The following is a 12,203-nucleotide window of genomic DNA, read 5'->3' as shown; positions in this document are numbered from 1 at the left end:
CATGACCTGAGCCAAAGGCAGAGGCTTAACCCACTGAGCCACCCAGGTGCCCCTGAAAATCTACATTTTAAGTAGCTTATATGCTATAATTCATTATTGTTATTTAAGTAGTCAGGTAGTTAAGACTTCTGGTGATATGGCTCTCTAGGGAAGAACTTGGAGCCCCCTCATGTAAGGTATACACTAAGAGGCACACCTTTTAATTCTAACCCAGGACGTCTGGCATTGAACTTCGTTTCATGCACTTAAACCTCCCTCAGGGTGACTTTGATAGTGCCTTCTGGTGGAATTCTGATCTCCCTCCTTCTGTGTGTGTCCCTGAGTCCTCCTTCCAGGAAGAAGACTTCTCACTCTTCAGAGCGATTCTGTATGACTTCTGGTCATGCACCTTTCTGTCCTGGCTGGCTTGGAACCTCCCTCCCTTTGGAATCATGTGCAAATCCTCACCTTTGTGAGTGAGATCTCTTCCTTCTTCTTGTGACATTGAATACTACCCCATTTGCATTTTGGCAAAGAGCTGCTGAGTTTAGATCATAGATGGAATGTGACAGTCCCTGTCATCTGTGAAGAGGACAGACTAATTGGAAAGATCCAGAGAGGGTTCACTAAATTGTGCTCTACTACGGACTAAATTGGGCAGAGACAAGAGACAGGTACAGTGAAGCAACAGGTAGAAGTGACAGGTTCACAGAGCGGAGTTTCAAGTCAGCAAGGAGATTGTACATCAAGATCAAGAACAAGATCAGGTCTAGCTGACATGTCAGGGCTGGAGAAATGGATGTTCCTGGTTCTGTCTGTCACCGAGTTCATTCTGGGGATGCTGGGGAATGGGTTCATAGTGTTGGCCAATGGCAGCAGCTGGTTCAAAAACAAGACAGTCTCTCTGTCTGACTTCATCATCACTAACCTTGCTCTCTCTAGGATCGTTCTCCTGTGGATTCTCTTGGCTGACGGTGTTTTAATGGTGTTCTCTTCCAAAGTACGTAATGAAGGGATAGTGATGCAAATTATCGATATTTTCTGGACATTTACAAACCACCTGAGCATTTGGCTCACCACCTGTCTCAGTGTCCTCTACTGCCTGAAAATTGCCAGTTTCTCCCATCCTGCATTCCTCTGGCTCAAGTGGAGAGTTTCCAGGGTGGTCGTATGCATGATTTTGGTTGCCCTGTTCTTATCGTGTGTGAGTGCCCTATCTCTGATCCAGGAATTTAAGATCTATTCCGTTCTCAGGGGGGTCGATTTCACAGGGAATGTGACCGAGCACTTTAGAAAGAAAAGAAATGAATACAAAGTGTTCCATGTTCTTGGGACTCTGTGGAACCTCCCTCCCCTAATTGTGTCTGTGGCCTCGTACTTTGTGCTCATCCTCTCCCTGGGGAGACACGTGCAGCAGCTGCAGCAAAGAAGCATCAGCTCCAGAGATCCAAGCACCGAGGCCCACCAGAGAGCCATCAAAATCATCGTCTCCTTCCTCTTTCTCTTCCTGCTTTACTTTTTGGCCTTTCTGATTACATCCTGCAGTTATTTCATACCAGGAACTGAGATGGTCATTATGATCGGAGAAGCAGTTACAATGTTTTATCCTGCTGGCCACTCATTGATTCTCATTCTGGGAAACAACAAGCTGAAGCAGACGTTTGTGGAGATGCTTTGGTGTGAGTCTGGCCTTCCGAAGCCTGGATTCAAAGGACCTTTTGCCCCCTAGAGTGACCGAGGGCACAGACGAGAGCCTGGGAGTCCTTTAGTCTGGCTCAAGGCTAAGGGCTCTCCTGATCCTTCCGTGGCACCAATTCTGTGACGCCAGGAGGAGAGAGATGCGACTATATTGTGCTGGTCCACTGGGGACATGTCTTTTGGCTTCTCTTTGTGTGGTGTTTTGGAGAGAATGAAACAGTCTCTGGAAAATGTCAGTATAGTAGGAACACTCACTGTATAGATGTAGCGTTGTATTTTAATAGCTATCAACCTAATGAGCTGATTCCTAGCTTTAACTGCAAGTTTATAGGGACAGTGATGAGCTGATGTAACTAGAACAGTGTAATGGGTCTGCGGGAAAGAGAAGAGGCTTTGCAGTTCCACAGACTTGGGTTTGAATTCTGGTTCTATTTCCAAGACTTTTGGCCTTTGGTGAGTTACTTTCATTTACTTTCTGATCCTCTCTTCCGTCATTTTAAAATGCGGATGGTGACATGGACTTCACAATTCAGGAGGCAGCGTATCCCAGCGTGCTGTGTAGAGCCCTCGGTCGGTGACGCGGGCACCTGACAGTGAATTGTACAGCAGGAGCACTTCCCGCAGGAGATGAGTTTCCACACATCCTCTGTGCGAGGACAAAAGCAGTGGAATGAGAATCAAGACCCTTGGCCAGCAGGCTCCTGTCCAGTCCGGTGGTGGTGATTTCCCTTCAGGACTCCTGGCGTTCCTTTATCGTTTGGCTGAAGTAAATTGCCAAGTAATTTTTAAAATTTTTTAGATAGGGCAAAAGTCTAAGCAATTTTTCCTTTTTTAACTAACCACGATGCATGTGAGCTTTGAAAACTTGAGAGTTTTATAAAAAAAAATAGTATAAGCAGTTTTTATAAATTCAGTACATCATCTTTTAATACAGTTTTGCAGGCATTGATTAATTTCCTATCACTGAACAGCGTCAAGAAGTCAATGAGAAGATTATTACTTACGATCATGAAGAATTCTTACTCATGGGTATATACAGTTAGGTCCCATGGCAAATCTGAATCCAGCTTTCTGTCACTAATGGGGCTGTCAGGTGTAGAGCATTGTGGCTACGAATATGGGCCCTGAAGGCAGACGGCCTGGGTTCTAGCCCCGGCCCCGGCCCCTGTGAACTGGGTGACTTGGGGGAAGTTTCTTCACTTCTGTTTCACCGTCTTCATTTGTAAAATGGGATTAGTAATAGTATGTCGTTGATGGGATTGCTGGAAGGAGTGAGTGAGTTACCAGATGAAAAGTACTTAGAGTCCCAGGGAGAGTAAACAATAGCTATTGTTATTATTTTTATTATTTTGTGGAATGAGTGATACTTTGACATAGCATTAAGGGTCACCATGCTACTTGGCATTTGGTCGTATGAAACCAGAAATTAATTTGGGGCTTGTTCTGGGATTTCTGTATTCATTTTTAAAGTTACAGAAATAAATGTCTTTTGGTTTGCACTGTTTGTTTTCAGATTGATACTTGCTTCTTGAAGCTGCCTTGTCGAAAACCAATGATGTACTACTATATGTTGGCTAATTGAACATAATAAAAAAAAAAGGAAAATTCTTAATTCTGACATAAAATTGTCTTTCAGAAAGGTATCTGTTGAAACTTAAAATAATTGTTTAATATTCATTCATACCTCACTAAAATATAGGGATTCTGAAATGGGTACTTTTGTACTGAATAAAAATCTGTGCTGCTTTCCAGCACAGGGAAGTTTAGCTATGGAAATCCATGCCGTCTTGATTGGTTTCTGTTTCATTAACCCTGATCCCCACCGTTGAATTTATTGTCACCCACTCTCTAAGACTTGCTCTTACTTTCATTACATTGAGGACTTGTCTCCTGAGCTCTGACCTTCTGGTTTTTTCGTCCTTAATCTGAATTCCTGATTCTGCTTTCTAGTTTAGGTATGGGTTTTTTTGAATGTAACATTTTACTGGAGATTTTGGCTTAGCTGTTTTTTGGTTCTTGGTGCCTTAGGCTAACTTCTCATTTTTAGTGTTCTCTGAACTCGAGCTGAGTTCACAGATCCTGATCCTTAATGAGATTGAGCTGTACTTTGGGTGTAGAAGGATCATACATAAAAATAAGTAAACAACAAAACTAAAAAAAAAACAAAAACAAAAACCCAAAATGCATTCCAACATTTCTCAGTTTCCATGTTCACCAATGCCCTTTGCCTTAAATAATGTCCGTGATATTTCCCAACAGTTGATGAACAGAGCTGTCTAGATCTTGGGATATGTGGAAGACAGAGTCTGATATTCTGTTGATATTCTGCAAGACGTTGTGTTTTAAGAAAGCAAAAATGATGTCAAAAACTCCGAGAACTGCTAATGACAATCGTATGTTACTTTTTGGTGTTTCTACATTTTGCTGGACTAGAAAAATGTATAGCGTAGGGGCTAAGGGTGTTATTTTATGGAACCTAACACACTGGATTCAAATCCTGACCTCATCACTTCTCAGATGCATGATCTTCGGCAAGTTACTAAACCTCCTCAGACTTCAGTTCCCTTCACTATAAAGAGGTAATTTTATAAAATACCTCACAGGATTGGTGTGCAGATTAAGCAAGACAATGTATGTAAATTATTTTAGCAACTAAAGCATAATAACTATACAACAGATATTAGCTACTAGCATTTTAGCTTATCAGGGGTTGAGCCCAGAGACTGTGCCTCATGGAATTCTAGTCTTATGACAGTGTATCCGTGGAGTTTGCTGTTGCTGGTGGTATAAGAGGACATGGTCAAAGTGAAAGCCTGCTCCTTCTGGTCCCCACAGGATGGTGGGAGGAAGTAGAGGGAGACAGAAAGGGGATTGCAAGGATGGCAGGTGAGAGTCCAGATTTCCCCTCTCTTTGAGGACTGGTTCAGAGCTCCCAGGCTATGATCAGTGGAAGCAAAACACAGGCACTGACTCAGCCCTGAATACAGAGCAAGCAGCAACCAAAGAGCAAGGACCTCTCTCTGGAAGCCGGAGGAGACAAGGATGCTGAGGGAGAGGGAGGACATGACATTTCTCTGACACCACGAGGTAGCATTAATCTCCACCCCTTTCCCCCTACACACGGACTCTAAGAGGAGAAACATTTCAAGGGGATAATGTTTCAGATTTTAATTTTTAAATCTAAAGAGACTCAAACTTTTTCTGAAGGCATTCATTATCTCATTGGATTAAATAAACACTTACCCCAACCAGCAGATAGGGGCTCAGGAGAAAAACTGTATTACCTTTAGACAAAATTAAGAACTTTTTTTTTCCTCCTCTTATGAGTTTGACAATGAACACATTTTGTTGATTTCCCTGTAATGAAATTGTCAGTGCGACTTGGTAGAGCTGGCCAGATGACCAGAGCGGTATTTCCAGGTTAACTCTGAAAACTATTTTTTCAGAAGCCCATGAGTGGAGTTTCTCTGTGTGGTCTGTCTAGCCTCAACACCCATCTGTTGCTAAGTAGGGTACTCATGGCCAGAGAGGGAGAATCCTGAACTTTTTGTGGTTGCTCAGGTTTGTACCTTTACAGCCCATCTAGCAGATCTCTTTGAGAGATGGATGGGTTCCAGCTAGCGGCTGGATACTGCTGTGTGTTCTAGGCATACATCAATCTCACACCATTTTTTTTTTAAAGATTTTATTTATTTGCCAGAGAGAGAGAGAGTACACACAAGCAGGCAGAGAGTCAGGCAGAGGCAGCGAGAGAAGCAGGCACCCTGCCGAGCAAGGAGCCCAATGCGGGACTCGATCCCAGGACCCCGGGAAAATGACCTGAGCCAAAGGCAGCGGCTTAACCAACTGAGCCACCCAGTCATCCCTCTCACACCATTTTGATTCTGGCTCATCTTGATTCCAGTTCATTCATTTATACCGTAGGCATTTATCTGACTGTCGCTTTGTACCAAGCACTATATTAGATAGCAGTGACTGTTCTCAAAAAGATCACACCAAGCGGGCAATAAAGATACACAAACAAGTATTTCATCTCTGCGTCGCTGAAACAAATGCTTCAGATACAATGAAGGGTTCTGGCCCCCGTGATTTTTGTCTCTAGACTCCTTTTGTGACAGCCACAAACGTGCACTGCTCTGTTCTGCTGCTGGGCTCCACCACTGCGTGGCCATAGTTTGTGAAGGCTGCTTTCAGCAGGGCTGGAGCCCTGTGGAGTGCCAAGACAGCTCTAGTCCCCTGAGACAGGAGGCTCGAGGGCCCCTCCTGAACAACCCCCTTACACCCTTTGTTTTCCCTTCACATAGCACCGGAAACACTGAGCTCTGTTGTTTTGTTTGTTTGTTTTTTTGTCTGTCTCTCCATTTTCTGTGTGTGTTTAAAATTTATTTGAGAGAGAGCGAGCATGAGCGAGAGGGGCAGAAGGAAAGGGAGAGAGAATCCTAGGCAGACTCCATGATGAGCTCAGAGCCAGAGGCGGGGCTTGATCTCACAATCCTGAGATCACCGTTGGAGTCGAAAGCAAGAGTTGGGTCCTTAACTGATTGTGCCACCCAGGTGCCCCGTTTCTGTGTGTTTTTTTGAAGGCAGGTTGGGCTGTGGGTGTTTCTTCTGTTTTCCCAGCACCTACCACAGTGCCTGGCTTATGGTAACAGTTTATTGAATGAATGACCCGATGAGGGCAACAGTGGAAAGAGCTCAGTCTCAGAGACACCTTACACCTTAGCCACCGATTTCCTATGCTGGCTCACAGCCACTTACTTTCTCTCATCAACATTCTCCTCACCTGTAGTAGGGATAACCATATCTTCCTTGTAGAACTGTTTTAAGGATTACCTGAGTTTCAAGATACCTGGTGCACTGCCGGCAACAGAGGAAGCCCTAAAAACAGCGTAAGTAGTGGAAGTTTCCTTCTTTCTTCCTCCCAAGCAACATTAGTACTCTGTCGAAAACAGCTCACAGTTTGTAATTCCCATTTATTCATGACTGTAATTCCCATTTATTCAAAGCCTTCATCAAATGAGCTAAGTTGTCCTTTTGCTTGGACTATTGGCCCTAAAGTTTTCCCAACAGATCTGCCAGATGAATCTAGAGCTTGGACACCTGACTACATTATACCTGCCGCCACTGGGTCTTCTTGGGCTCCAGGAAATAGTAAGACTTACACGGCTGTCTTAGGCCTCTGGCACCAGTCTACTCGGGTGGATATGGTTCAGCGACCTAGCTTATGGGCAGGGGAGTGTCAGGCCTTCCTGTTTTGCAGAGTCCTTGCTGCGGCCATAGAGCCAAGGTGCTAGGAGTAGAGATCCACAGCTGTGCAGGGGTGGGACTGGCCTAAAAAGATTGATGTCCCAAAGGTGCCAGTTTCTCTTGTAATAATTTCATAGACATGGCTGCCAAGGTTGAGTCAAAGGAGACACACATCAGGGACGTCTGGGTGGCTTGGTCAGTTAAGCGTTTGCCTTCGGCTCAGGTCATGGTCTCAGGATCCTGGGATTGAGCCCCGCGTCAGACTCTGCTCAGTAGGGAGCCTGCTGCTCCCTCTCTCTCTGCCCTTCCCGCCTCCCCTGCTCATGCTCTGTGTCTCGCAAATAAATAAAAATCTTAAAAAAAAAAAAGGCACACACATCAAAAGAGTCACCACACTCAAGGAAGCCCAAAGCAGCGAGTATCCATAAGACTTATATATTTAACCGAAGGTAAATTCTCATGCAGAGGGGGAAAGGGTTTTGTTAATGCTTTTCCCATACTGACCTTTTCATAAATAACATCTGACAGAACCAGTGTGTTCACTGATGACCCTAGGCGACATGATCATATCTTAATTATAGCTCCTCCTGCTACTGAGAGCCCAACAACCTTTATGTCGCATTTTGGATAGGGTCTCTTGCTGCCAGTATGTGGTTCCCCCACCCCTTTTGGAACACTTACTTCTTATATCTTACTCCATATTATTTATTCTATTTAAATGTGATATTTTTAATATTTTAACTTAATTACTTTAACACAGTGATCTATTTTATAAATAATTCAGTGGAAATATGTGCTATGATATAAACTTCCCTTCCCTTGCCTTGCTTGTTCACCCTGTGTTTGCCTGGTTAACCGATCTGGGCAAGCTTTTGTCCTGTGCCTCTTAGTTTTATACAAATGCTTCTGTAAGCCACTGGGTTCCAGCTCAAGGAATCCCCCCAGGCTGCTTTCCTGTCTTAAAGGGCCCCATGAATTACTCCCTCTTCTGGACCTAGTCTTCATATCTTAGCTTCTTCTGTTCCTCTGTTCTATTCTATTCTATCTGTTTGTTTGTATTTCTGTTCCCATACAAAGGAACAGGACTTCGTAAGCTTTATTTTGATGCTCGTTTGGTAACCTACATGTGACTGCATAGAGGTTTGCACCTTGGGTCCCCCCAACTGCTAGAGTAGATAAGATATGTCATACTCTCACACTCACTCATAGTCTTCAATACTATAATTTGCCTCTTACTGTGCCCTTCCCTGTCTGAGAAATTACAGAGGAATCAGGCAATGAGATGCAAAACTATAGCTAAAGCATTACTGTGTATTTGGGATCAGAGTACTTTGATTTGCAGCTAAATGCCCAAGAAGAAATAGTCTTATGTGATCTAAGCATAAACCCACGTCTGTAAAAGAAACACATGAAATGGCTGATTTTTTTTTCCCAAGCAAAGCATATCACAGCAAATGATTATGGCACACATGTGTGTGACTGGTGGGGGAATGCAAAGTAAAGGAATCATCCTGATAGATGGAATTAATTGCAAAAAGGCTCTCTTGAGGAAGTGTGAAGTCCTTGAACTTGGTCTGTGTGTGACTGTGAATCACTGTATGTGCTCAGGGATGACAATGTAATGTTGGCTAGAATGAGAGATGGAGAAAATAGGGCTGCAGCAGATCAGTAGGTTACAGGGAGAAGAGAAGCTGGACTTCAGTCATCCATGGATATATGGAAGAGAGTGGGTGGGTGGGAGTGAAGCCTGGGATTTCCCACTATCTTCTGGGGTTGCTCTGAAGAAGAGCTTTATTCCCTGTGAAACAGGGACAGAGACATTGGTGGACTGGAGTTTTGTCACTTGGATTTGAAATCCTTGGAGCCTTCCATAACCTTTCCCTCTAGCTATCCTCTTGGCGGAGTGGACTCTGTTTTCAGAGTTCACTGGGGCTGTTTTAATTAGGCATTTCTAAGGAAAACAGGATATAAATGAAGAAATAGTAATGCAATCCTGGGAAGATTTGCATCTCAGGAAAAGCAGCTGGCTTTTAGACCATTAATGGCTCATTTGTCACACTGGAGACAATTAGAGAAGCAATGTCCTTCCTGGCTGGGTCCTGATGCCTACTTGCGCATCTCAGTATTTCTCCTGTTCCCAGCATCCAGACCACAATGCTAAGTTCTCGATGAGGAAAGATGCTTCAGATATTCTTTTTCCTTGCCATTATTGTCTCAGCAATTTTGAATTTTGCGGGACTCATTGTAAATCTCTTTATCGTAGTGGTCAGTTTTCGGACTTGGCTCAAAAGCCCCAGAATCTCCTCTTCGAATAGGATCCTCTTCAGCTTGGGTGTCACCAGATTTCTGACGCTGGGACTGTTTCTACTCAACATCACATACTCCTTCATCTCTCCAAATGTGGAAAGGTCAGTGCACTTATCTACTTTTTTCCTGTTGTGTTGGATGTTTTTGGACTCGAATAGTCTCTGGCTTGTCACCTTGCTCAATGCCTTGTACTGTGTGAAGATTACGGACATGCAACACGCGGTATTTCTCCTGCTGAAACGAAATCTCTCCCCAAAGATCCCTAGGCTCGTGCTAGCCTGTGCGCTGATTTCTGCCTTCACCACTCTCCTGTATGTGGCGCTCAGACAGACATCGTGCTTTCCCGAATTTGTGCCTGGGAGGAATGGTACAGGATGTGACATCAACGAGGGCGTCTTGTCTTTGGTGATCTCTTTGGTCTTGCGCTCGTTTCTCCAGTTCATCATTAATGTGACTTCTGCTTCCTTGTTAATTCATTCCTTGAGGAAACATATACAGAAGATGCAGAAAAACACCACTATTTTTTGGACTCCCCAGACTGAAGCTCACCTGGGCGCTATGAAGCTCATGATCTGTTTCCTCATCTTGTACATTCCATACTCGCTCGCTTCTCTGCTACATTATTTCCCCTTTGTCAGGATGGATTTGGGAGCCAGATCCATCTGCATGGTTATTTCCACCATTTACCCTCCAGGACATTCTGTTCTCATTATTCTCACACATCCTAAACTGAGAACAAAAGCAAAGGCGATTCTTTGTTTCAACAAGTAGTAGAATTTCAGTAGTGAAGAGTGGCTAGAGTCACCTCATGGTTTGGGAGCAAGACTTTCTCTGTTAGTGGTTTTCTTAGCGGACTGTGGACTGTGGACTCCATTTCTGTAATTGCTGAGCTGAACTCCTCAGCCTTTGAGTGCCTGTACTTCAGTTTATTCTGCAATTAAAAAAATTTAAAATATTAGGCATTTTTTTTCTAAGTTTAAGACATTATTTATCATGTAGTTTGCATCCCTGGCTAGTGGAAGTCACCACATTGTTCCATGAGCTACTAAAGTATAAGGGGGAGTTCCCCCAAGTTAAGCAATACATTATAATTCACATCGTTAGTTAAATTTTTGAGGTTTAGCTGAGGAGCCCTGGGTAAGGGCTTAGCAGTGGATGAGTCATCAGCAGGCGCTAGACTGGCTTAAACCATAGCAAGAGGATGCAAAGAGCAATGGGAGAAAAGAAAGTTGTAGAGAGAAAAGGGAAGAAAGAGAAAGAAGAGAGAAAACAGGTGTATATTGTGGCAGATGTACACGAAAAGGGTCACAGTCATTGAGCTATTATTATCAAGAAACTCTAGGACTAAATTTCTAGGTTTGTTCTGGAAAGAAGGGAAGGGCTTCCTCTTAATGGTAATGGAAGGGTAATGGAATGGTAGAAGAAAGGGATTAGTGTGACAGAAGCCCAGTCTAAGATAGTTCCAAGGATCTCAAAATCCAGGGAGTCAGCCTGAATTCAAAAGCGTGTGCTAGGGGGCACCTGGGTGGCTCAGTGGGTTAAGAGTCTACTTTCAGCTCAGAACATGATCTTAGGGTCCAGGGATCAAGCCCCACATTGGGCTTCTTGTTCAGCAGAGAGTCTGCTTCTCCCTCTTCCTTTCCCTCTGTGTTCTCTCTCTCTCTCTCTCAAATAAATAAATAAAATCTTTAAAAAAAAGGCGAGTGCCAAATAGTGAAATTAACACAATCTGAGTACAACTTTACAAAAGATTATACCCTGTCATGTAATATGGAATTCAGGGGAAAGACAAGAGTTTATTAAATAGCTTGGTAGTGGGAGCATCAGACTTTTGGTGAGTATATGTCATCTGCTTATGAATTTATCTACTAAGTTGTATGAGCACTGCATGGTTCTTCAGGGGAACACTGGTTTTTTTTGGATGGGAGGGTAGTTGAGACAGCAGGACTGGCTCTGGAGGAACAGAAATCTGAAGATGGAATATTGATCCGTTTTAGAATGGAAATTGGGGATAATAATTTATATTTGTACAGTTTTTTTATTTATAAAATACGTGATATTTACACGTCTCAAAGTAAATAATCTTATTAAAATAATAATTTCTTTATTAAAATAGAAAAAATAAGAAATCTCCAAATTTTACAAATTACCTGATGTTTCCCATTCTGGACACCAGAATCTTGACTGCATTATTCAGTGAGGATTACCCAAACCAATATTTTTTGCTAAAAAAAAGAGGTTTTCATCATGTTAGGATCTTAAGATTAGGAGATAAAAGGATTAAATGTATACAATGACATAAGAACTCTAAATGAAAAGCAGAAAGCCTCATGGTTCCCCCCAGATCCATTCTCTTTACTTTCTCTTCTATAATAACAGAATTTTTAGCTACCTAGAGCTTTGGCGCAAATTACATTTTACAGCTTTCTCTTATAAGTAGGCATCACACGTGATCACATTCTGCCAGCGGAGTGAGGAGAAAGTGATGTGTTTAATTTCTAGGTGGTGCCCCTAGAACAGGTGTGCCCTCCCTTCCCCTTTTCCCTCTTCTTCCTGTGCTCTGGAATGGCGGGTGTAACAATTGGCCATCTTGGGCCAGCAGTTGAAGGGACTGCCTGGGGATAGTGGAGAAGTCATCCATCCTACTTGGCTTCACAGTTGCCGACACCGTGGGGCTGCCACCCCAGCTCTGGACTGTTCACATCTTAACTCAGCGACTGTTCATGGGAAATAAACATCTCCATTCTTTCAGATGCTGTAGTTTTGGGTCTCTGTTGCCTTACTCAGCAAACCTCACTATGCCATATTCTTTTGTTGGGACACTTGCCCATAGTCCTCTTTGGGTAGAGTTTTTAATGATGTCGTAGGTTGGGAGTTTTGCTGCTTCCAGTATGCTCTGCCACTAAATACTTATTAACCAGGACTTTAAAAATTTTAGAGTTTATTTAAGATATGATACCTTACAGGCTCTC

General features: G+C 43.2%; 2 protein-coding genes across 2 annotated transcripts; both read left to right on the top strand.

Annotated features, from left to right (window-relative positions):
* Window positions 1–466: 466 nt before the first annotated feature.
* Window positions 467–1,789, top strand: TAS2R3 (taste 2 receptor member 3). The gene has a single exon (XM_032867383.1). The coding sequence runs from the start codon at window positions 758–760 to the stop codon at window positions 1,706–1,708; it is 951 nt and encodes a 316-aa protein (XP_032723274.1). The 5' UTR covers window positions 467–757; the 3' UTR covers window positions 1,709–1,789.
* Window positions 1,790–9,102: 7,313 nt separating this feature from the next.
* On the top strand, window positions 9,103–10,002 carry TAS2R4 (taste 2 receptor member 4). Its single transcript, XM_032867399.1, has one exon. It carries the CDS (start codon window positions 9,103–9,105, stop codon window positions 10,000–10,002), a length of 900 nt encoding a protein of 299 aa, XP_032723290.1.
* Window positions 10,003–12,203: the final 2,201 nt, after the last annotated feature.

The sequence above is a fragment of the Lontra canadensis genome, unplaced genomic scaffold, assembly GCF_010015895.1.
Source record: "Lontra canadensis isolate GAN:19392208 unplaced genomic scaffold, GSC_riverotter_1.0 scaffold2, whole genome shotgun sequence".
Lineage (NCBI taxonomy): Eukaryota > Metazoa > Chordata > Mammalia > Carnivora > Mustelidae > Lontra > Lontra canadensis.
This window is presented reverse-complemented; position numbering and strand designations above follow the sequence as displayed.